General features: G+C 47.3%; 2 protein-coding genes across 5 annotated transcripts in view; one reads left to right on the forward strand and one right to left on the reverse strand.

Annotated features, from left to right (window-relative positions):
- Positions 1-3,597: 3,597 nt before the first annotated feature.
- On the forward strand, positions 3,598-10,168 carry HENMT1 (HEN methyltransferase 1). 4 transcript variants are annotated; one of them, XM_037050436.1, is made up of 8 exons: positions 3,598-3,803; positions 4,691-4,785; positions 5,895-6,020; positions 6,454-6,566; positions 7,279-7,413; positions 7,956-8,135; positions 8,737-8,914; positions 9,658-10,168. In XM_037050436.1, the coding sequence occupies exons 2-8, from the start codon at positions 4,765-4,767 to the stop codon at positions 10,060-10,062; spliced, it is 1,158 nt and encodes a 385-aa protein (XP_036906331.1). In that variant the 5' UTR covers positions 3,598-3,803; positions 4,691-4,764; the 3' UTR covers positions 10,063-10,168. The 4 variants fall into 4 exon arrangements, with proteins under 4 accessions (XP_036906331.1, XP_036906333.1, XP_036906334.1 ...); XM_037050438.1 differs by having other exon boundaries at positions 3,598-3,793; XM_037050439.1 differs by having other exon boundaries at positions 3,598-3,777.
- Positions 10,169-15,238: 5,070 nt separating this feature from the next.
- EEIG2 (EEIG family member 2) overlaps positions 15,239-21,960 on the reverse strand; it is a 51,919-nt gene continuing 45,197 nt past the window's right edge. Inside the window, exon 11 of the mRNA XM_037050440.1 lies at positions 15,239-19,090. Within this exon, the coding sequence (XP_036906335.1) occupies positions 19,048-19,090 (43 nt within the window). The 3' untranslated portion in view covers positions 15,239-19,047. The remainder of the gene's footprint in view (positions 19,091-21,960) is intronic.

Below are 21,960 nucleotides of genomic sequence, written 5' to 3' on the forward strand. Positions count from 1 at the left end.
TTGCTTAGAGTTTTTATGGAAGTTCTGTTAGACAGACTGATTAAATTATGAGGTAATGGTCACGGGAGGGGCTGACAGCTCCAACTCTTCAATCGTATGGTTTGGTTTACCTGGCAACCAGCTCCCACCTGAACTATTTATAGAGTCACCTCATTAGCATACAAAAAAGGAATTTTATCACTCCAGACATTGGCTGGGTCTTAAAAGCCCCTTTTCAGCAACTGGGGGGTGAAGACAAAATATACAGATGATCACTGACTTATGATGATGGGATTACATCCTGAGAAACCCATTGTGAATCGAAAATACCAGAAGTCAAAAATGCATTCACAATCCACCTAACCTACACTCCATACTTTAGTTTTTAAAAGAGTATATTTAGGAGAGGTGTAGGAAAGGAGAAGGAGAGGGAGAGAAACATCGATGGGATGCCTCTTGTACGTGCCAGTATTTGATAAAGAATCCCTTCGGTGGTTGAGTGTTGTTCCAGCCTGTATACCACGGTCAGGTCTCTAGTTCTCTGAGAGATTAGATGAGATTGCAATGTCCTATAATGAATTTCTTGCAACTGTTACAGGGAAAACTCCATGCTTGACGATTCAGTATAACGAATTACAGATCAACAAGTGGATTAGCATGTATGCAGGGTTTATCGGTGGTACATTCTCATGGGAGGGAACGGCCTTGCCAAGGTGGGGGTGGAAGGCATAGGCTTGGTCGGCAAGAGCATCAGGTCCTCTCTCTGGAGTTTTACCTTCCAGGTACATCTAGACGCTGCATCATTGCATCTTCACTGCTGTCGCAAAGTCCGGGCCACTATCATACCTCTCCCGACTCCTTGAAGTGGCCTTTTAAATGGTCGCCTTGCTTCCATTTTTGACGCCCTCTGCTTTGATCTCCACAAAACAGCCAGAATGGTTGTCAGGTCCAGTTCCCAGAGCCAGACCCTGAGGTGGGAAGACCTGTGTGCCAGTCATCTTCCCAGGAGATTCCCAGCTTCCCAGAAGCTGCTAAGAGAGAGAGAGGAGGCAACAACAGGGAAGGAAACATTGCAATGATGCCAGTTCCGGTCAAGTCCTGCAGGTAATGGCTTCAGCCTGCTACAGCAGGGGAACTCTGCAGCAAGAATTATACCCCATTGTGGTTCCAAACTGAAGTCACAAGCAAAAAAAAAAAAAAATGCTACCTAGGGGAAAGTAAAATCTGAGACAGTCAGGCTCTGGGTGCTTGTGGGCACAGCTGCTCTAGCGGCCCTCAGGCAGTTACCTAAAGTGGCTCAGCTGGGGCTGGAGCGAAAACTTCCAAATGGTCCACTCACAGGGCAAGCAAGACCGGGGGATGCTGGCAGCCTGGGGTGGGGGTGGGGCACACCTGGTTTCTCTCCAGGTGGGCCTCTTCCCGGGTTGGGTGGGGCTGCTTGTTCTTCCTCACAGCCTGGCACCTGGATTCCAGGTGTAAAGTAGGAGGAAGTAGAAGCTGTCCGTTGCTTAACACGTGGGCCTGCCACAGGCACTTCAGTGTTCTATTCATTGGTGAAATCACAAAACCTAACCAGATTCAAAAGGAAAAGAAACAGACCCCATGCCTCTGTACGAATGAGAGAATTGGTGCATCTTAATCAGTCACAGTTTTCCTTCTGGCCACAGACTGTTTACATTCATTCCTTTTATATGCAAAAGACAATCAATCGACTTCTCTCAAGCCGTCCAAATAGTTCATGCTATTTTGAGTCTCAGGCTCAAGCTGGCACAGAACAACTGTTGGTCACTTACTGCAGGGCAGACCTACCTGCTGGGCTAGAAGAACCATAGGAGAAGGTTCTTTTTCTTTTTTACTCACACCAGTACTTGGTCCATAATGGGTACACCATACTTACTTACTGAATGGGTGATCTTATTAGTTTTCATTCTTTAACGGAATAAATCGACACTCAGAGCGGGTAAGTAAATTTCCAGAGGGTAGAGAATAATAGTCAAATCAGGATGTTAGGTCTATTTGGCCTAAAACTCATTCTGAGTGTCTAACATGGCCTGTATCTTAGTGGGACTTAGAATCTGGTGGAGGAAGGAAAGATCAGGTATAATTAAACAAAGAAGCTGACAAAGGGTAAAGCTAAGGTATTGGCTGTGGGAAGGAACAGATGCAACTGACAGCTTGAAGAGGTCAAGGCCTGGTGAACGTCCAAGTGTGGGAAGGGTGGAAAGGGATAGAGCCAACAATGATTTCCAGCCTCTGAAATAGTAGGAGACCAGGAAAATGATGAAATAGGCACATTTGGAGAGAGAGCAGGGCGTGAGAATTCAAGTTCATAAAGGAGTCAACCAGCAGGTGGGTCAAAAACCCTAGATTCAGGAATCCTGTCCCGGTCATGAACCTGCAACCTTGGCACATGGGGACAACACTCTAACCAACTGAGCTACCCCGCCAGGGCCATTTATTAACTTTTAACGGTTCTATTTAAATTACTTATTCTGTAATAAGAAATATATTCTTTTAATGAAGACAGTCTGTTAAACTGCAGTGTTCCTAGGCCAACAGGAACCTCTCAGTGAAGTTTATTTTACCTCGAGTTACTTTTTAATCTGAGACTAGACTCCTCCCAATACCCAAAGCAAGAGTTACATAATTTCTTTGTGACACTCCAAAATTGTTAGCACTGTGCTTTGCATATTGAAGGTATTATTTGAAAATATACTTTCGATATATTACTTGTGGTATATTAATGGATCATTAAAATTTAAATTAGGACTAAAAAAATTTCCCCCCCAAAGGCAGCAGTTTCCTTTCTCCTCTTCCCCTCCTTAAACTCTTCCATTACATACAAAAAAGAAATACTGATCTATAAAGTGTCTGAGCCCTGGCCGGGTAGTTCAATTGGTTACAGCCGAGGTTGTGGGTTCGATTCTGATGAGGGCACATAAAAGAACCACCCAGCCCTGGCTGGCGTAGCTCAGTGGATTGAGCACGGGCCTGCGAACCAGAGGATCACGGTTCGATTCCCAGTCAGGGCACATGCCTGGGTTGCAGGCCAGTTCCCGGCAGGGGACACACGATACATTGTGTGTCCTTGGCAGAGGCAACCATACATTGATATTTCTCTCCCTCTCTCCTTCCCTTCCCCTCTAAAGGTGAATAAATAAAATATATATAAAAAAGAATCACCCAATGAAAGCATGGAAGAGTGGAACCACTATTCCATCTTTCTCTCCCCACTCTCTCAAATCAATAATAAAAATAAAATAATAGTTAAAAAATAAAGTGTCGAGTTGAATCTCAGCAGAGGAAGGAGGACCGAATTCAGTGATGTTTCTAAGAAATCAGCTGCGACCCCAGCATGCAGAAGTTACCAGTCGGAGGGCTGGGGGATGAGTTTTTCTGGGAGTTCAGACGCACTGAACCAGCTTTACCCATTCCAGGGTACGCCCGAGGCCCCTGTGGATTGTCCCCGGCACCGGCTGCAGAGTGGCCGGCGGGCTCGCGCTCAGCCCTGTAGCTGCTCGGGCCGGCAGATTTCCAGCTCCCGCTGCGCGCGGGGAGAGCCACGCCCCGGGTCACGCCCCCTAGGAGCCACGCCCCCAACAGCCTCTGAATCCGCTTCCCCGCTCGCGGCCCGTGGAGACGCTAGGGCAGCACCACCCTCTGATCAACAGTCTGGCCACGCGCCCCTGCGGCCGTTAAGAGACAAAACACCGATGCCTCGCAGCTGGGTGCTTGGAGGGAATGGGCTGAGCGCCTGGCGGAGGACTAGAGCGCCTCGCGGAGGAACTGGCAGCGCAGGTGAGGTCGCGGGCAGGTAACGCCAGGTAGCGAGGCTGCGCGTGCGCGGCCGGCAGGGCGGGGCCAGGAGTTACTGGCGGCTGCGGCTCTGCGCCCTCCGTCCGCGGTCCCCACCCGGGTGCTACCTGGTCGTGCTTCTTACCTACACGGGGGGCAGGCCGATGCCTCATACCTGGGGCCTTAACTCTGGGTAGCTGGAGGACAGTTTTGGGACTCGAGGTAGGCGCAGGGGTGTTCCACATTTTGGCATCTCTGGGCCACATACTAAATACATAAATACTAACGAAAACTGATGAGCAAAAAAGAGAGCAGGTTTTAAGTAAATTTCGGATTTTGTGTTGGGCTGCATTCATAGCCATCCACGGGTTGGACACCCCTGACCGTAGAGAATAACTCGGAAAGTTAGGCGATTGACATGTTGCCTGAATTTTAGACCAAGCTGGTGATAGAGACAGGCATGCTTTAAGAGAACCAAAATTTAACTTCACGTTCATCCGTGAACTGGATCGATGTTGGAGCCTCTCTAGCTAACAAGCGTGGGACACGTTTTTCCCCTTGAAATTTCATTTTGAGCATGTGTGAAAGAGTAATTGTAAGCAATTTGAATGAGGTTGAGGGCTTTAACGAGAGTCAAGCTGGTAAGATTGTTCAGTTTGTATCAAAGTAAATGAACGGGAAAAGGAAAGAATGGTACCTTAGGGAGGGGTACCCTGGGCTGGGCCGCGCTGGGTTTGGCATAGTGCAGTTATGTAGGTTTCCTGAGCCGACTGTTGTCTGAAACAACACTTAACTGAATCAATTCTGTGGGTTAAATGGTTACATGGAAAGAGAACGCAGAAGGCCTGCTTCCCCAATGATCTAGGCAACTCTTCCATCCAGGCTCCTTTTTATAACTGATATTTTGTATTTACAGCTGGGTGGTTACTGATTCCTGGAACCTGAAGGGTAGATCAACATTTTTGTTTCAGCTAAACTTGGGGAGACATAATGGAACAGAACAACAGAGAGGTAATTGCTGTCCTTCCTAACACACTCACATGACTCTCGAGAGTTATTCAGTCAATTTTAGGTATATTGAGTTTATAAAACATGACAATTACACTTTAAAAACTTTTTTAAAAAAATAGGCTACAAGGAAGTTGCACTTTTATTTCTCTTGGACAGAAGTACCTTTGGGACTGTCCTCCTTTATGGCATTGGTGTTTAGGATCAGGAATAGCTGTTGGGGATTCGTCGTAATTCCTTTTTCCTAATGGGGTTTTGTTAAAGAAACATTCTGACAAAATGATTTGGGCTATTGCAAGAAGAGATTGCAGTTAGGGGTGAGATTCAGCTCAATTCCATAAACATCAAAGACTAATGGCTTTATAGCCTATGAGCAGAGTGGGGGAGGGGTTCAGGGGATGGGAAAGAAAGGAGATATCAAGGGTGTGGGGATTCTTGTTAAACCATCACAGATTTAATGAGAGGATTCTTGCTGGAGGCGGGCCAAGGTGATCAGAGATCAAGGGTGGGAGATGAAATTGATCAGAGACAGAGTTCGATGCATGTCAAGGGTAGGGGAATCTCTCCAAACCGACCTAGTAGGAATCGTGGTACAATTGGGCTAGGCAGGCCCAAGACAGGAACGGGTCCAGGCTCAGCCCTAGTCAGATGAGGTCACAAAGGAACCTGACTTCACTTTGCTCATAACTTAGTCAGTCGTAACCGGTTTCCAGCCTCCTGCCTGCCTGGACTGAAGGCTTTGGAAGTTCTTAACGATCCCTTTTCTCTGGGAGTTTTTAATGGTTTTATCAAATGCATTCCCGAGAATTTTCTGTCCAGCGGCTTCTGAGCTACAGAAAACAGAAAGCGAGAGTCTTAACAAGAGAGAAGATGCAGACGAACTGTGGAGGAAATCGAATGCTTTTAGAACGGAAGAGCCTGGGCTGCTGTGCCTGTGGAGGGCCCTTCCCTCTGTCCCATTCCTCCACCAACAAACTCTCCTTCACTTTAAACTTAAAAACAAAAACAAAAACAGGTGGTTGAAGGGCCAACTTGTTCTGCCAATTAATTGAGGGAAATAAAGCTGTTTTTTTTTTCTAGGATTAGGACACTTTTTGTTTGTAAACTTTCAGGGCAACAGTGTGGCTGATGGCAGTTTTGACCTTCCCACCAAGAAGACAATTAATTTCTCCCCCCCGTTATACAGACAGCGTTATAGCTTCGTTAACGACCTAGTGAATCGACATAAACCCAAGAAGGTAGGTGTTTGTTTCCAAACATGTCATTGGAACTGTCTTATAAAACGTCTTGTCAAATGTAGAAGTCTTGGTCAGTAAGTAAGCAGAGAACTGTTCAAAAAGATTATTACAAAAAAAGGGTTATTGCAAGAAGGAGAAGGTTATAGAAAGAAAACTAAGCTGGGAAGAGCTGAGTGAAAGAAGTAGTAAAAGTTTGGTTAACGTGAAGTTAAACAGGACTTATCCTTGCAACCCCAGGCTTATAACGCTTTGAGATTATAAAGCATCTCAAGATTAATTTCCTTTTGTGTACTTTTTCTGCCAAAATGACCCTTCCATATAATGTTATATTATGGTTTCATTTTTGGTACCTGTTCCCTGTACAGAAGTCTTTGATCACATTTGACCTTGCTACGAGCGCCATCTTCGAAGTAACGTGCCGTCTCATCTACAGGTGGCAGACTTGGGGTGTGGTAACGCTTTGCTCATACAGACGATTAAATCACACAGCTGCCTTGAACTGATTGTTGGAGTAGATATCAATGAGGACAAAATAGGATCCCAAAGGTAATGCCCAGTTTCTAGAAGTGTTGCATATTCATCTAAAACCGGTGGCACTATTAAACACGCTTAGGGGAAATGTCTGTTTTGTGCAATGGATGAAGTATGTTAAATGTTAAAATGTGTTGTACATGACATACTGAGAGCACCTCACTCAGTCTCACTGAATAGTGACGGTGCCATGATATTAATTAACTGGGTACATCGTGGGTAACACCTGTTTTCCACCAGTGTAGAAAGGATAGCCTCAATTAAGTCATTGCAGTAGCCAAAGCTCTGCAAATTCCATTTCAAATGGCAACAATGTAATTACTTGAGTGCTGGGTGCATGATGACAACAGAGCCCCAGGCTGCCACCTCCGCAGTCTGCGATGGCAACTCTCCAGACTCCTGCGTGCATCAGATGTGCCCAGGTAGTTACAAGGGTGTTCTTCTTTGGAAGGATAAGAAACCGAAAATCACTGATCCAAAGTGAGCTGGGAGACCAAAAGTATTAAAAGTGAGAGCAATATCAAATATGCAGAGTCTGATTCTTACTGTCTAGTTCCTCCCCCACGAGAGGAAGTCACTCTGTGACTCGGTGCTTAATTCAGGGTGGACAGTGGGCCCCGTGGGGACACAGCGTTGTAGGCAGAAGGTGGTTCTCAGCACTGAAGCTGGGGTCACTCTAAGCAGTTCGCATTCAAATGGCCTCACTTCTCCAATCACGCTTTTGCAGGTGTAAATTGTCTCCGTTCTCCGGGGATTACCTGAGTCCCCGGGATCTGAACTTGTCTATCATCTTGTATCATGGCTCCGCTGTGGAGAGAGACTCTCGTTTGCGTGGATTTGACTTAGTGACGTGTATCGAGTTGTACGTATGAAAATGAATTCCTTCCGTATAAATTCATTAGAAAAATCTCAACTGAGTTAGTTTGAGTAATCTTGGTATCCTAAATGCCATCCCAATTTTTATTATTTTTATTATTTTTTTTAAAATTTTATTTATTTACATTCAGAGGGGAAGGGAAGGAGAGAGGGAGAGAAACATCAATGTATGGTTGCCTCTCATGTGCCCCCTGCTGGGAACTGGCCTGCAACCCAGGCATGTGCCCTGACTGGGAATCGAACCGCAATCCTCTGGTTCGCAGGCCCGCGCTCAATCCACTGAGCTACGCCAGCCAGGGCCCAATTTTTATCTGTAAAGAAAATTGCTGGTCAGTGGGGACTGGCTTTTTACCATTCTGTCCCATCCAGAATGAGCGAAGGGAAGGATGAGCCTCTTTTAGGTCACTGTTGCCTCTTCGAAGAAGGGATAAATCGGTGTAGAGGAGGAAACTGTTTTGCAGCGTTGCTTAGGGAAATATCTGCAAGGGAAGCTAGGTTTCACCTTGTCCTTCCCACTGACCATTTCAGAATAGAACACCTGGACTCACAAGACCTGGCTAGGTTTCCCAAAGTCGTGTTTGGGTACTTGTCCCCAGCCATGGTCGTCATCAGCACGCCCAACTCTGACTTCAACCCCCTGTTCCCAGTCGTGGCCTTGAGAGACTCAGATCACAAATTTGAGTGGAACAGGGAGCAGTTTCAGACCTGGTGAGTTGGCACGTGTTTTGGGTTTTGGGGGGACCCCACGGAGGTTTAAAGTCCTGTGAAGCAGACCCTTGTCCATACATGAGGGAAACGATTTCTTCCCATAGGATTGATTTCCAAAGGATGACCTAGCGCATAAATGGGGAAGATTGTTCTGTTAGGTCTCAGGCGGGCGGGGAGAGGGTGTGCGGGCCCCAGGTGTGATGGCGTCAGGAGTGTGGGTGTCCAGATGAGGGGACAAAATCTAAGGGAAAGTGCGGGGCTGAGCGTGTCCCCAGCTCAAGGGCCTCTCTCAAGGGCCTGACGTGTTTGTGCCGTAAATCCAAACCGGGAGTATAGCCCTTGTGGTGTCCTTGTTCACCCCTGGCCGTGGCTCCGAAGCTCTCCTTTTCTCCATGTTTTTGGGGTTCATTAAGCTCGCAGTCATTGCCTTCATGGCCCTCTGAGAAATAAGCAAACCCACGAGGTGGTGTCCTGTGATGCTGTAAGGATTTGTAACTGAGAAGTATTTTTGTTTGTTTCACGTTCTAGTCTACTGGAAATTGCTGTCTATTTAACAGTAGCTCTAAGTTTAGGAAAAGAGGTCTCCTTATTTGGATTTCAGGGCCTTAGGTGTGGCTGACTTCTACAATTACTCTGTGGAGTTCACCGGCGTGGGGGAGCCTCCAGAAGGAGCTGGGGATGTCGGCTACTGTACCCAGATAGGGGTCTTCCGGAAAACCGGGGCCCCGGAGACGTCCCAGTGTGCTGCAGAGCCGTGTGGTGAACACGTGTATAAAGTTGTGAGTATTCCTCGTGAGGTAGCTGTCGGGACCAGAAAGACACTTACTAGGAGAGTGACCCTATCCAAGTGTCTCCACCATAGAAATTCAGTAATGACTTTGTTATGAGGCTGACCCTAGGACAAGCCCTCATGCCCCTCAGCTGTCAGAGGTCCACCGTGGCCTTGAGACTGCCTGGCCTTCTGCCAGAAAGGATGGCCAGCAGCCCCCTTGTCAGGCGGTGGGATGGTCAGTTTCGCAGCTGGGCTCCCGGAGGCACCGGGGACTGAGTTGCCGAGCATTTCAGACCCTTTGGGTTTCAGGAGGAATGACAAAGAATGACTGACTGCCTTTCCCTAAAATAAATAAAGATTTTATTTATTTATCTTTAGAAGTGAAGGGAAGGAGAAGGGAAGGAGAGAGGGAGAGAAATATCAATGTGTGGTGGCCTCTTGTGCGTCCCTTGCTGGGAACTGGCCTGCAACCCAGGCATGTGCCCTGACTGGGAATCGAACCATGATCCTGTGGTTCGCAGGCCCTCACTCAATCCACTGAGCTCCACCAGCCAGGGCATGCCTTTCTCTTTTAATGAGCAACTGTCATCCTGTCTGTCAGTGGTGTGCCACCCCCTTACAGTGTGGCACTTAATGATGCGCAGGGTTTGGCCTTGGCACCTACCATTAATGCTTCACGTGGCACAAAGTTACTATCAATAGTCTGGGAAAGTTTCCTATATCCTAAGTGGTTTTCCCCGCCCCTTTCAGGTTTACTCAGTGTCATACCCGAGTTTACAGCAAAAAGAAGTGCGCAAACTCGTGTTAGCCAATGAGGTGTCTCGGCAAGTCCAGAGCCTGAGACAGAGCTACATCTCGGGCCTGAGCGTGTTACAGAACGGCGACAGACAGGGCCCGCAGATGAAGGGCAACGGGCTCCTTGCGTTTTCTGGACCCATCTTCACCGAGCTGGAGAAACGCAACATCGAGAAGGCCCCCAAGCCCTTCTGCTGCGGGAGGAAGTTTTACGTGCCGCTGGAAAGGCTCCTTGCGTATCCCAAGGTGAACCGCTTATGCGCTGACGCAGACACAATGAGGGCGCTCCTCCAGGGCGTGGTGAGGCTGAGCAGGGATGGCTCCGCGGTGACGGTCGACCTGCACGATGACAGTCAGTGAGCCTCCCGTCCCGAGCCTCTGGGCCGAGGCAACTGATGGGCTCACTGAGAATTTTTTGTGTTGTCCTAATTCAAGCAACTTTTACATTTTTAAAAATTTATTGATTTGAGAGAGAGAGAGAGAGAAGAAACACATTGATTTATTGTTCTACTTATTGATCCATTCATTGTCGATTCTTGTATGTGGCTTGACCAGGGATCGAACCCACCACCTTGGCGTATTGGGATGACGCTTTAACCAACTGATCTGCCTGGCCAGGGCAACTGTTAATTTTGAAATCACTTAACTGGTTCTTTCTTTCTTGTTTTTTTTCAGTAGGCTTATTTTGTTTGAGGGTGTGTGAATAGAGCTCCTGGTAGGGTTGTTTTGTTTTTTTTTTTGTCGTTGTTGGAGTCATGTGTTACCATTAAAAAATCAGAAAGGAAATGAGTGTCTGAAACTTTTTCCCAGGGGATACGGGTCGCTCTAAAACCTCTCCAGAGTTCCTCGCCTCCTCTGGGCTAAATTCCGATGTCCAATTCATAGCCCGAAACATCACGCAAAGCGGGAACGCGGGTGATGGAAGGACACGGGAGCCACGTGATACACACACTGCCCACGGTTTCCCAACACCCTCTCCGGCCGCTGGCTGGTCGGGCCTGGGAGGTGGTGGCAGTGGAGGAGCGAGGAGTGCGTACAGCCCCGCCTAGTGCCGGAGGCAGCGGATTCAGTGAACACACAGCCTCCTGAGGCCCCGGAGGGTGGTGGTGAGCTGACCTGCATGACAGCTCCACCGCGGCAGGGACTGACCAGTGCATCCTGCTCTTCCGGTCCCCTCGGCGTGTTCCTCAGGGACAGACAGACGCGTGAGCCACCTCTGGCATATCCCACCCTGGCTGTCCTAGGGTCAGCCTCATAACAAAGTTATCACAGAATCTCTATGGAAACGGAGGAAGGACAGGGGCCTCCGGCATCTGCCGGCTGTCCGGTTAGGTTTACTGCTTGTTACATGCAACTGCTTGCTTCTTCACCAGTTTGTCTCTTAAAACATAAGAGAGGCTGGGGGTTGTGCCCACTGAATAGTCTCCTGCGACGGAACAGGAAGCGAAAGGACGTTGAGGCCACTTCCCAGTAAGCAGAAGGCAAGTGCATTTGAAGGGGAAAAGCAACCCTGGAAGGGAGACCAGCTGGCACACAGCAGTCAGCTGTTCCGTCATAAATTTCACAGGCTGCTCCCTCAGACGCCTGTCCCCCACTCACACTTTGTCCCCACGCTGATTTTTCCCTCCCGAGTGCACACGATCCAGTGAGTATGTTTTGCCGCCCTACTCCCCCGTCACCCCCCAGGCCCTCTTGCCTGTCTGCCCTTGCTTTTCTAGGCCTCTGCAGAACCTTCACCCACAACTTTCTTCCCACCATTAATCTTCTGTGTTAAAACCATGGTGATGTAACAACTTATGCATCCACGGACTTAACCTTTAACTGACAAAAGCAATACTGCACAAGTGGGACAGTGCGGGACCACACGGGGTTTAGAGTGACCGCACGCCGTCCCACACCACGTTGAATTCTCTGCCTCTGAAATCCGGTCTTAAAGGCAGCAGGCCCGCATGCCTACTTACTCCTCGCAGAACTCCAGTGGGTAAATGCCTACTTTCCGATGCCAGTTAGACAACTATCCAGGTTTTCTTATGTCCCTTCCCAATGAACTGCAAGGAGATTCCAGTTTTGCAAGAACCAGTGGCCTTTTTTTCTAGAAAAACCACTTGAACAGGTCACACAGTTTTGTAAATATCAAGCAGAGGCCTCAAGAACAGAAACCTAAGGTGTCTTGGCCCCAAGGAATGAAGCTGCACTGTGCAGCGGTGGAATGTGCTTCCGCATGAAACAGTTAGTTACCTGCACGTTCTTCTTGGAGGGAAGGTTGTTCCACCACCACCACGGGCCGCCCCACCGAGGAGGTATGAAGTGTGTTACTAGGAACATCCCTTGAGATCTGAGTTAAGACTTACCTTCAATTCCTGTTTCCATAATCTGGGCAACTCCAAAACCCTCTTAACGGTTTCCACGATTTCTCAGGGGCCAAGGTGCTCCCAGCCACCCGGTCTCCAGGCCAAGATGTGACCATGCAGTGTCACAGCAGTGACCTAGCAGTGTCTCTGTGAGGCTTGCTCCTCCCCACTTCCTTCTTTAAAAAAAAAAAATTTATTGCCCTGGCTGGTGTAGCTCAGTGGATTGAGCGCAGGCCTGAGAACCACACGATCACAGTTTGATTCCCAGTCAAGGGCACATGCCTGGGTTGCAGGCCAGTTCCCAGCGGGGGACTCACGAGAGGCAACCATACATTGATATTTCTCTCCCTTTCTCCTTCCCTTCCCCTCTAAAGATAAATAAATAAAATCTTTAAAATATATATATATTTTATTGATTATGCTATTACAGTTGTCCCATTTTCCCCCTTCATTCCCCTCCACCCTGCACACCCCTTCCCACCTACATTCCCCCTCTTTAGTTCATGTCCATGTGTCATAAGTTCTTTAGCTTCTACATTTCCCACACTATTCTTGCCTTCCCCCTGTCTCTCTCATTTCCAATCTTTCATCTACGCCATACCCAGCAGTTAAGTTCTCTTTCAAGTATTGCTCTCAGCCCCCGGGGGGTCTCATTTCTGTGAGTGACCATCAGGGAATAATTCCAAACAACAGTACTTCCCTCAGCTGGAGTTTGGATGCCAACAAAATCACACTGTTTGACCTGAAGCTGCGGAGGGTGCTGTGTGGAGGGTGCTGGCAGGCCAGGGAGTGAGCCGCGCTCGAGGTCACAGGAGGCCATCTTGATCGCACTCCGTCTGGGATGCTAGGTGTCAAACCGTGGCTAACGCGGTTTACCTCCTGTGTGATGCACACCCTTGGGGACATCCCAAGGCAGGGGATGAGGATGGCCGAGATCTAACAAGCTGGCAGGAGTTGGAAGTCACAGATGTGCACGGTGTTTATTTCACCTTGCAGCAAGTTTCTGAAGCCGGTGGCACGCCAGGCACGCACCTATCTTTTGAGAATTAACTCAGTGCCCTCCTAATGTTCCCGTTGAACTGGGTGCACTCTGCCTGCTCTGCTGCCTTCCTCTGCCCAGGCCAGCCATCCATCTGCTGTGTCCCGAGCTGGGATCAGTCAAACGAAGCTCCAGGATTGCACTGTCTTTTCTACAAACACTGCATTGCTCCCTACTTCCACACCTCGTCCTCGACTTGAGGTTCTTTGCTCCTGTCTAATCGGCTGGTTTTCCACAGTTGTGTGTCTGTCCGGCCTTGGCCCTGTGTGTGGGAGCCCAGGACTTCCTAGTGGGAATTCTCATGGAACTGAATTTACAGCACCTTTCACTAATCCCAGACTAAAGGGAAACAGTTTCAGCCCGTTTAGGCAAAGTATGCGACATTGCCAAATCTTTTTGCAAATATTTCAAGTCACTAAAAATCAATACTGAAAATATTCTTTCTTTTTGGTCGTAACAACTCAGACTGTGGGGAAGGAGGGGCAGACACAGGAACACGTGGGAGAGGAATGTTTGATTCCAGTCACTGAAGTTCAATGCCAGAAGGTGGCACACTTTTCTCACTTCGAGTAAATGCATTCTTTTGCTTTGAGGAGTCCCTAAGATGAAGGGGAAAAAACCCCCAAAACCTTAGTCATGCCAGTTTCTATAGAGGTTTGAAGGTTTTGCAACACGGGGAAAGTCACTGCTGAGATGACTTAAACGTCTACCGGTGAAGTCAGTTTTACAGAGAAAAGGGTTCAGGAGGCATCTCGACCTCCCTGAGCTGTGACCGCACAGGGGTGGGGTCTAAACGAACTTGTCCAGCAAGGTCGGACGTTTCCTCCTCGCACGGGCCCCTCTAGAGCAGAGGTCACCAGCTTGTGGAATGTCTAAATGCAGCCTTTTCTGTTTTGCGTCTTGTGTCATGTGGGACGGATTCACTCCACCCAAGATTTCCTATCACGCAAATGGAAAGATTTCATTTCCTTGTATGTGCTGCTACCGCGTATGAGATGCACAGCAAGGGAGAGGTAAATTAAGGTGAAAGAGGGGAGGGCCGGGGGAGGACGGGACAGAAAACAATGGGTGTTGAGTCAGAACAAGAAGGCTGCGCCTGGGCTCCCCATGCCTCAGACGGGGACTGGGGGGCCGGACCACGGGGCTGCCAGGCCCTGCTGCGATGGCGCCAGGTCATCCCCGGTGGTGCTGTGTGGTCCTGTGTGCTGGGGAGGCGATTGGAGGGTTTTCCTGGAGTGCCCAAACCCCACTCGGCTTCTGCTCCACTGCCAGCAAGCAGGGAGGTCTCTCCTTCACTCATGTCATCTTTCATGACCTCGCTGTCCAGGGAAGCCAGGACAGTCTGCAGAGAAACCGGTGGGACCAGGCTTCTCCCAAACCCCAGTTCTCTGTTCCCTTTCAGTTGCCATCGTAATTGGGCATCAGCAGAGAGAACGCCTTGGCAGTGCCCTTCCTTCGGGAGGGCAATCTCGTCACGGGGAAGAGTCACGTACAGGGAGTGGCGACGGCCTCATTTCAGACAGGACCTGCATCTCCCACAGTGGCATCCTCCTGACCATCTCCTGTGGCTCCAATGAAGACACATGTAGATGGACACAAAGGGCCAGTCTTTGGCTTTTGATAAAACAAACACCAAGTGCCTACCCTGCGGCATGTTCTTGACATCTTACCACCTGAAAGAGTTAGTGGTATTATCTACATCCCGGGTCAGAAAACAGGTTCAGAGCGGGGTCTGAAGGCAGACTCAGGCCTCTCGTTCTGAGGGGCAGGACCAATCGGGGTGCAGAGAAATGCCCTTCCCTGGGAAACCCTGGGGGACGCTACCCTGGTCCTTTCACCGCTGCTTTCTTTCCTCGGCAGGTAACAGACTCTCACCTGAACTTCTCAAGTAGAAACAACACTCTAAACTTTAAGGTAGGATTTTTTATTGATCGTGTATAAGATTCACCTTGACATTTATTACAAATACTTTACAATAAAAAATTAGTTTTTGTAAAAAAAAAAAAGAAAAAGAAAAAAAACCACTTCCTGGATTTATAGTTGTGCAGGTAAAACAATGAAATAGATGAAAATGAAGGTCATTCTCCAAGTATCAGAATACTAATGGAATCACTTCAATAACAATTTTTTTCATAAACATTTACATGACTACTCACAGCTGTATCAACTTCCACAAGAATAAATGCATAGGACAAGGGCCATCCCCCAAATAAGATGTATTTCCAAAAAATACAATCAAACTGAATGTACCTTAAATGTCTTTCTCTGCAAGGGATTTGGTCAATGAGTACCAGCAAGAAAGTCTTCTTACGTATACAGGATGAACACAGACATTTGTAAATGCAGAACATGTAGCCTGCGTAAATTAAAACATCTGTCAGCTTTATCGTAGAGAGGAGTAGCTAGAAATCACTACACAACCATTTAAAATACACGGTGTGTGTGCAGAGTGGGCTGAAAGCAGGTTTACAGTTGTGATTCTGCAAAACAGAGTTTCTTCTTGGGTTGTTATTAATTACTGTATTATTTTCCATATGAACTGTAAACCCACTTTTGCTCTCCCGTATATTATCCTATGAAAAGTCACATATATAAGGGAATAATAAGGCCTGATTTCCAGAACAGTCTTAAAACAGGGTTAATATAGGCATACTTCATCCTTTACATTTATTTTTATTCTCTAACATCTCAGCTATTAAAAATGATGCATAGTACCTAAGCCAACACATTGAGAGCGGCAAAACACAGAGCAATCACAGTACCTGATTACAGTCGTGTGAAGTACCAGGGAGGCAAACTGACTGAGTGGAGTTTCTGAGCTGCCCCAGTTAGACAGAGACCTGCCTGAACAAAGCACAGCCCATCATATGAGCCCGGGCTCTCCAGCACGTCGTTGTATATCCTGGAAGCCTAACTCTTCCGAGTGCTTCAGTAGCATGTTGAAGTATCCTGCTAGCTGGAGCCTGCCACGTGGACGTTAGCGTGGGAATCTTAAAGCCTGAAGTTCTTTCTGGGTGTTTTAATTTATTAGAAGTCGTTGCTCCCTGACTGTGTTCCGACTGGAGGCTAGGAGATACTTTACGATTCCTGGTCTAGACTTGGTCAGATTATAAATACTCATCCAAGTCAGCTATTTGTGTAGAGAGCCTTCTCGCCACCACAAAGGGGAGTCAACCGTCCAAGTGTGAACTGACGGCCCAAGGCCTGCTCTGTCCCCAGCCACCCTTCCCATCCCCTCTGGTCTCAGTCACGGTAACAAGTCACAGGAAGTGGCCTCCGGGCCCGCTGCTTCTGTAATTCCCCCAAACAAGGCATTTAAGACTCTTATCACAAATACTAGCTTAAAAATACCATTCATCTTTTCTTCTCTGGCATGGGGTCAGGAAATGGTGCACCTCTGCAAATTCCCCAAAGGCTGGGGGATCGGAAATTGGAGTTCAAGATTTAGAAATCGATGTATTGAGATCTACGTTTTCAAATTCCATTTTCTACACTCAAAATGAAACCAAAAGGGGACTTGGTATTGAATAAGCAGATTTTGTTCTGCAATAGCTACGTGGTTAAGATATTAACAGCACATGCTCTAAGAAAAGGAAAACTTGGAAGTAAGGCGGCCGCGCAGGCAGCCTTGAACACATACTTCTAAGGGCTGTGATGAATGAAACGTGGCCGCAAAGCACGCTGATGGAACACGAACTAGAGCAAACCGAGTCCAGACTTCCCTGGCTACAGAGGACATGCCCTCTCTTTCCTCCCTAGAGTTCCTACTTATTAAAATGTTTGTGACATTGACTCATACACAGACCAAGATGTTACCCAGTGGCTGCTGAATGTCTAAAGGCATGATTTTTCTGCGTTTCAAAATCTACATTTTGGGTTTAAAAAACAATGCTGTATCATTTTTAAATACTGAGAGCCAGTTCTGTGTAAAGGTACCGGCCAAGGGCAGCCGAGCGCAAGTCAGAAGGCCAATGCCTGGGTCACGGCGCCACTGGCGGAGCTGATGAATGTGCTTGCTGAACTCGCCTACAGTCTGGCCATTGGTGATCATTCAGGACTGCACAATCATTCGCAGAAGTGCCAATAAAAAATATACCCTAGGAATAATATTTTGCAAATAGAAAAATAGGTTCTTAAAACATGTTATAATAATAAATCTCTTTCTAAACAGTATCATCGTATCTGTTGAAAACTTCCTTTGATTTTTTTTTCCCTATAATACACAATGAATGAATCATTCACTTGTTTTCTCCAAGACAGCAAGTCTCTATCACTTGAGACAACATTTTTCTTGGCTAAGCTTAAATCTTTGGGTCAGTTTTTTTTCTTTCAAAATGAATTCCAAAAAAGAAAGTTGGATGGCTCAGAAAACTTTGTCTCTTGACATACAAAATATTCTACATGGGTGTGTCGTCTCTTTAAAAATCTCAGAATCTATTTGTAAAAGTAGTTTTGGGTTCATTTGGAATACCCAATTCTTGAAATATTAAAAAAAAAGAAAACCCCCAAAGTCCTTACATGAACTATTTAAATGTTCGCCAACCTCTCAATTTGGATCTTAAAATACTATTTTCTTAAAAATAACATTTTTGCTTTCTGCAAAAGCAGTAACACTTTTGCCAACACGAGAATACCTAGACCAAAGTAATTCTAACACATCGTGTTCCTTGGACGTGGCTTGGAAAAGTAAAAACTGGGAATTTCTGGTTTTACGGAATCTACATTTTTCTTTACCAAGTGATTCCAAGATCCTAATTTTAGGATCTTTCCACACAGAAACTGCCTCATAAAACCAGAAAAATTCTTCATGTTTATCTGCTGTGCTGATAAGATTTCCTTATTTTAAAAGCGCTGTTTGATGTATGTTACAGTCTGTTCTTGCCTCAAAACAACCGATTTCCGATGCAGTAAGAAGAACGCATAGAATCTGCTCACGGGGAGGGGGAGGGGCTGAGAAAGTCGGCCACAGGTGCAGGCGAAGCCGCTGTCCCCCGCCTTATCCACCCCCTCCTTGGAATCGTTCTCAATTTCAGGTTAAGTGTGAACCTGCAGAGAAAACCTGCTCTGTTTCTCGTCCTGTCACTGCTTCCCTCCAGGTGACCTAAACGCTGACTCCTGAAACCAGCGGACATCATTCGGTTAGTTCAGACAGCTCTGATAATGAGGGCGCCTCACACCAAACACTGCTGAACTTCTCCTGAATCGCTTACATCGCGTGGTGGGGATTCTGCAGCTCATTTAATATGAACGAGGCACAATACACACGGCCTAATAGTGGCCTTGTACCCACTCATGTATCTCAGACTTAAATACACTTGTTATTCAATGGATAATACATTTAGATTAAGCAAGCATTTTACATGTCTCAATTGTAGGATAACTTTTTCTCAAAGCAGGAACACCCACACTTTTATATCAATTATTGTATTAAAGAGCGTTAATGAACTTAGTCCAATGCTGTAGGTAGCATAATACAGATTTCTTTAACAGGGATCATAACTATCTTGACAGAGTTTATTGGGTTTCTGTCTTCACTTACTGTCTCTCAAACACACAAAGAGGAAATCAGAGCCCAGACCTGCGGAGCACCTTGATTGCGGGTTTTGTATGTCAGCAGCAAAACCAGAGGCTGGCGGGGCCTGCGGCTCTCCCCACCGGGATGCTCTGAACAACAAGCAGTCTTTTGGGTGTCACGTGCCGTGACCACGGAAGCTGTGGACCTCTAAACACGCAGGCCGTGTGGCCTTGCTCCCGCCGCTCCGACGCCCCCTCGGAGGGGGAAGGACCGTGGCGGGCCCTCGCAGAGAAGGAACCGGTGCTGGCTCTCCCCTGGGCAGGCGGACAGGCTCCCTTTTCAAAGAGGTTTGTGTTCTCAGACGTGCCTGAAGCAACGCCTTGTAGACTCAGCGGCCGCATCCCGGACCCCGAGGGAGGCTCCCGACCCTGGCCCGGCTTCTAGCGCTTGATCACAACTTGTTCATAAGCTCCAGACGCCACCCTAAAGCAGCAGGAGGGGAAAACACAACTTTAACTTAATTTTCAGCAGCAGTGACGGAAATTGTTCGTTAAGCTGGGCTCCAAAGAGAGAGCGCACGAGACATTTTCTACTAGATTTGAGTTCCACAGGGATTGAAGATATCACAGAGAGAAAATACCTGAATGCTACCTGTTTATAATTAATACACTGGATTAGTCCAGTCCCTGATCCTCTCAGACTTAACTCCCACCATAATCTAGTAATGGTTCCAAGTTCTTACCCTATTGACGCATGGTGGCAAAAATGTTCGTATATAAATCCTAAAATCAGTCCATCCAAGAACAAACATTGACTCTGGCAGTTCAAATCTTGCACAGAAATAATGGATAATAGGGTTTTTAAAAAAGATTTCATTTCTTTTTAGAGAGTTGGGAAGGGAGAGGGAAAAAGAAACATCAACCGGTTGCCTCTCATACACCCCCAACTGGGGACCTGGCCTGCAACCCAGGCATGTGTCCTGACTGGGAATCCAACCAGCAACCTTTTAATTAGCAGACCAGTGCTCAACCCACTGAGCCACACCAGTCAGGGCGGGATAAGAGTTTTTAGTTGACTTAATAGTGTGGCGTTTTGTTTCTAAATCCTCACCTGCAGATATGTTTATTGACTTGAGAGAGAGGAGGAGGGAGGGAGAGAGAAAGGGGGAGGGAGAGAGAAAGGGGGAGGGAGAGAGAAAGAGACAGCAGCCACTGATCGGCTGCCTCCTGTATACATACGCCTTGACCAGGACTCAAACCCACAACTGCTGTCCAGGATGGTGCTCCAACCACCTGAGCCACCGGCAGGGCAGTAAGTAGAGTGCGTGGTGTCTTAATTTAACACTTCCCTGGGAAGGGCAACGATTCTTTGAATCAATCAATAGGCAAATTGCTTTGTCCATGGTCTGTACTGTAAATTATGTCTGTTTACTATAGTTTCAAAGGGAAAATGATCTTGAACGGGGGTTCCTTCTTCACCAGCTTGCTTTGACAGACTGCTGGTTGGACCCCCAAAGCTACTCTCCCCTTGCTCACAGTTTTAGCTAGGTGCAGGCTGTTGGCTAAAGACGACGGTTCCTCAACTCCTCTGGGGACAGGTGTGGCCACAGGACTGAGCTCTTCCCAGGGAATGTGAATGGAATGGAGAAGCGTCCATTTCTGCCCCAGCTGCTTGAAAGGAAAACTGGGTGGGGGGACCCACCCACCGCTCTGCGGGACAATCAGAGGTCACAGCTCCACGGTGCTGGGGGCCAGAATTGTAGGCCAGGGTATCCGGAGCTGGGGGAATAATGGCCGCAGAATTTCCAGATTTGGTGAAAACTTCTAAAAACCAAGGCTCAAGAAACCTGCCAACCTCACGTCCCACAATTCCATTTCACACACCTCTCTCCTCAGAAGAAGCTGTTATTGGCAGTTCTCTAAGTAGGTTATTTAGTCACGAGCCAGAGAGGTATAATGGTTAAGTGCAACAAACAGGCGTTGGAATCAGAGACAAGGGTTTGAATCTTGGGTGTTACCATTTGCTAGTCTGACAGTCTCGGGTGAATGACCTTAACCTCTTTGTGTCTTTGTGTCTTCTTTTTAAAAACTAACAACAGTATGTGGTGAGTACTTAAAGAGAGAATGTAAGAGCTGAACAAAACATACTTATTATTATGTAATTATATATCACAATCATCACGCCTGTAAGTTCCTTCAATTTGTTCCCACCACCAGGAATATTTCTCTCCTTCATTCCGGCCTGGTAACTCCCGCCTGTCTTTTACTCTCCTGAAGATGCTCTGCAGGTGCCAACTCTTCCAGAAAGTTCTCTCTGAGTGAGGTCCCATCTCTTTTCTTGAGAGTCCCCGTCACTTCTCTGTTTTATAGTACTTATCATACTATTACAAAGCCTATCTCACCTGCTAGGAAGGGCCAGGAAATAAGTATTTTAGCTCGGTGACCCGTGTGGTCTCCGCTGTACCACTTAACTCTGCTACTGCAGCACAAGGCGTGAACAGGTGTGGTCATGTTTCAACAAATCCTTATTCACAAAAACAGGCAGTGGGCCAGCTGGGCCCTAGGGCTATAGTCTGCCAACGTATGTGCTACAACATAAGCTAAGCTGAGGTAAGAGCTGCTCTTTCCTCTCTGTGACCTTACCCACAATGTGGCCCAAAAAATAGTGACTGAACTGAATGAGTGGGTAAGTCAGTGAAAGTTATGAAAAGTCTGAATTGTGTCAACATCCTCTGTAAACCCCTTTTCAACCAACTCCTTCCTCGTTGCATCTTTCTGCATCTCTCTTGCCTACCTACCACATCGGATGGTAGTCAGTAGTTTCCCACAACAGAATCCCTTCACATTCTTTGCGCCCTGCAATGTGCTGAACACAGAGCAGGAGCTCAACAAAGCAGCGCTGGAAAGAAGACGGAATCAAAGGAGAGCACGAGAGAGGTTAAGATCAGTGTCTGTTGCTCAGTGGCTGCATCACAGCTCCTAACAGACAAGACTTCTGACCAAAAATGTAATTACGCTGCGATCTTTCTAAACGACCAGACTAAGAATGGTCTTTTTTAAATGTCCTTTTTACATTGCATCTTGCCCAAGGCTCTATGGATCCTCTACTGGTACACCCTACAAATACACCTGAGGAAATCGCCAAAGAAACGCATAAAATGTAATTTCAAGCCTACTCAGAACAGGGAGCACTGAGGGCCGAGGACGCAGCTGTAACCCGTCCTGTGAGACCCGTGCCATCTGTGCGTCCGAGTCTCGGTCTAACGCGGCTTCGGAGCCTCGCCTTCTACAGGCGGACACTTAGAGGAAAAGCCGGTCTGGCCTTCACCCCACAGACGCTGCTGGGGCTACCTA

The sequence above is a fragment of the Sturnira hondurensis genome, unplaced genomic scaffold (assembly GCF_014824575.4).
Source record: "Sturnira hondurensis isolate 20B ecotype Veracruz unplaced genomic scaffold, ASM1482457v3 Scaffold0006799, whole genome shotgun sequence".
NCBI classification, from domain to species: domain Eukaryota; kingdom Metazoa; phylum Chordata; class Mammalia; order Chiroptera; family Phyllostomidae; genus Sturnira; species Sturnira hondurensis.

Excerpts from the sequence above, each read along its gene's own strand:
- HENMT1 (XM_037050436.1), top strand. The coding sequence starts at position 4,765 with ATGGAACAGAACAACAGAGAG. Across the intron at positions 4,786-5,894 it reads TGGAACAGAACAACAGAGAG|GGCAACAGTGTGGCTGATGG; the intron begins GTAATTGCTGTC and ends GTAAACTTTCAG. Across the intron at positions 8,915-9,657 it reads GTGAACACGTGTATAAAGTT|GTTTACTCAGTGTCATACCC; the intron begins GTGAGTATTCCT and ends CGCCCCTTTCAG.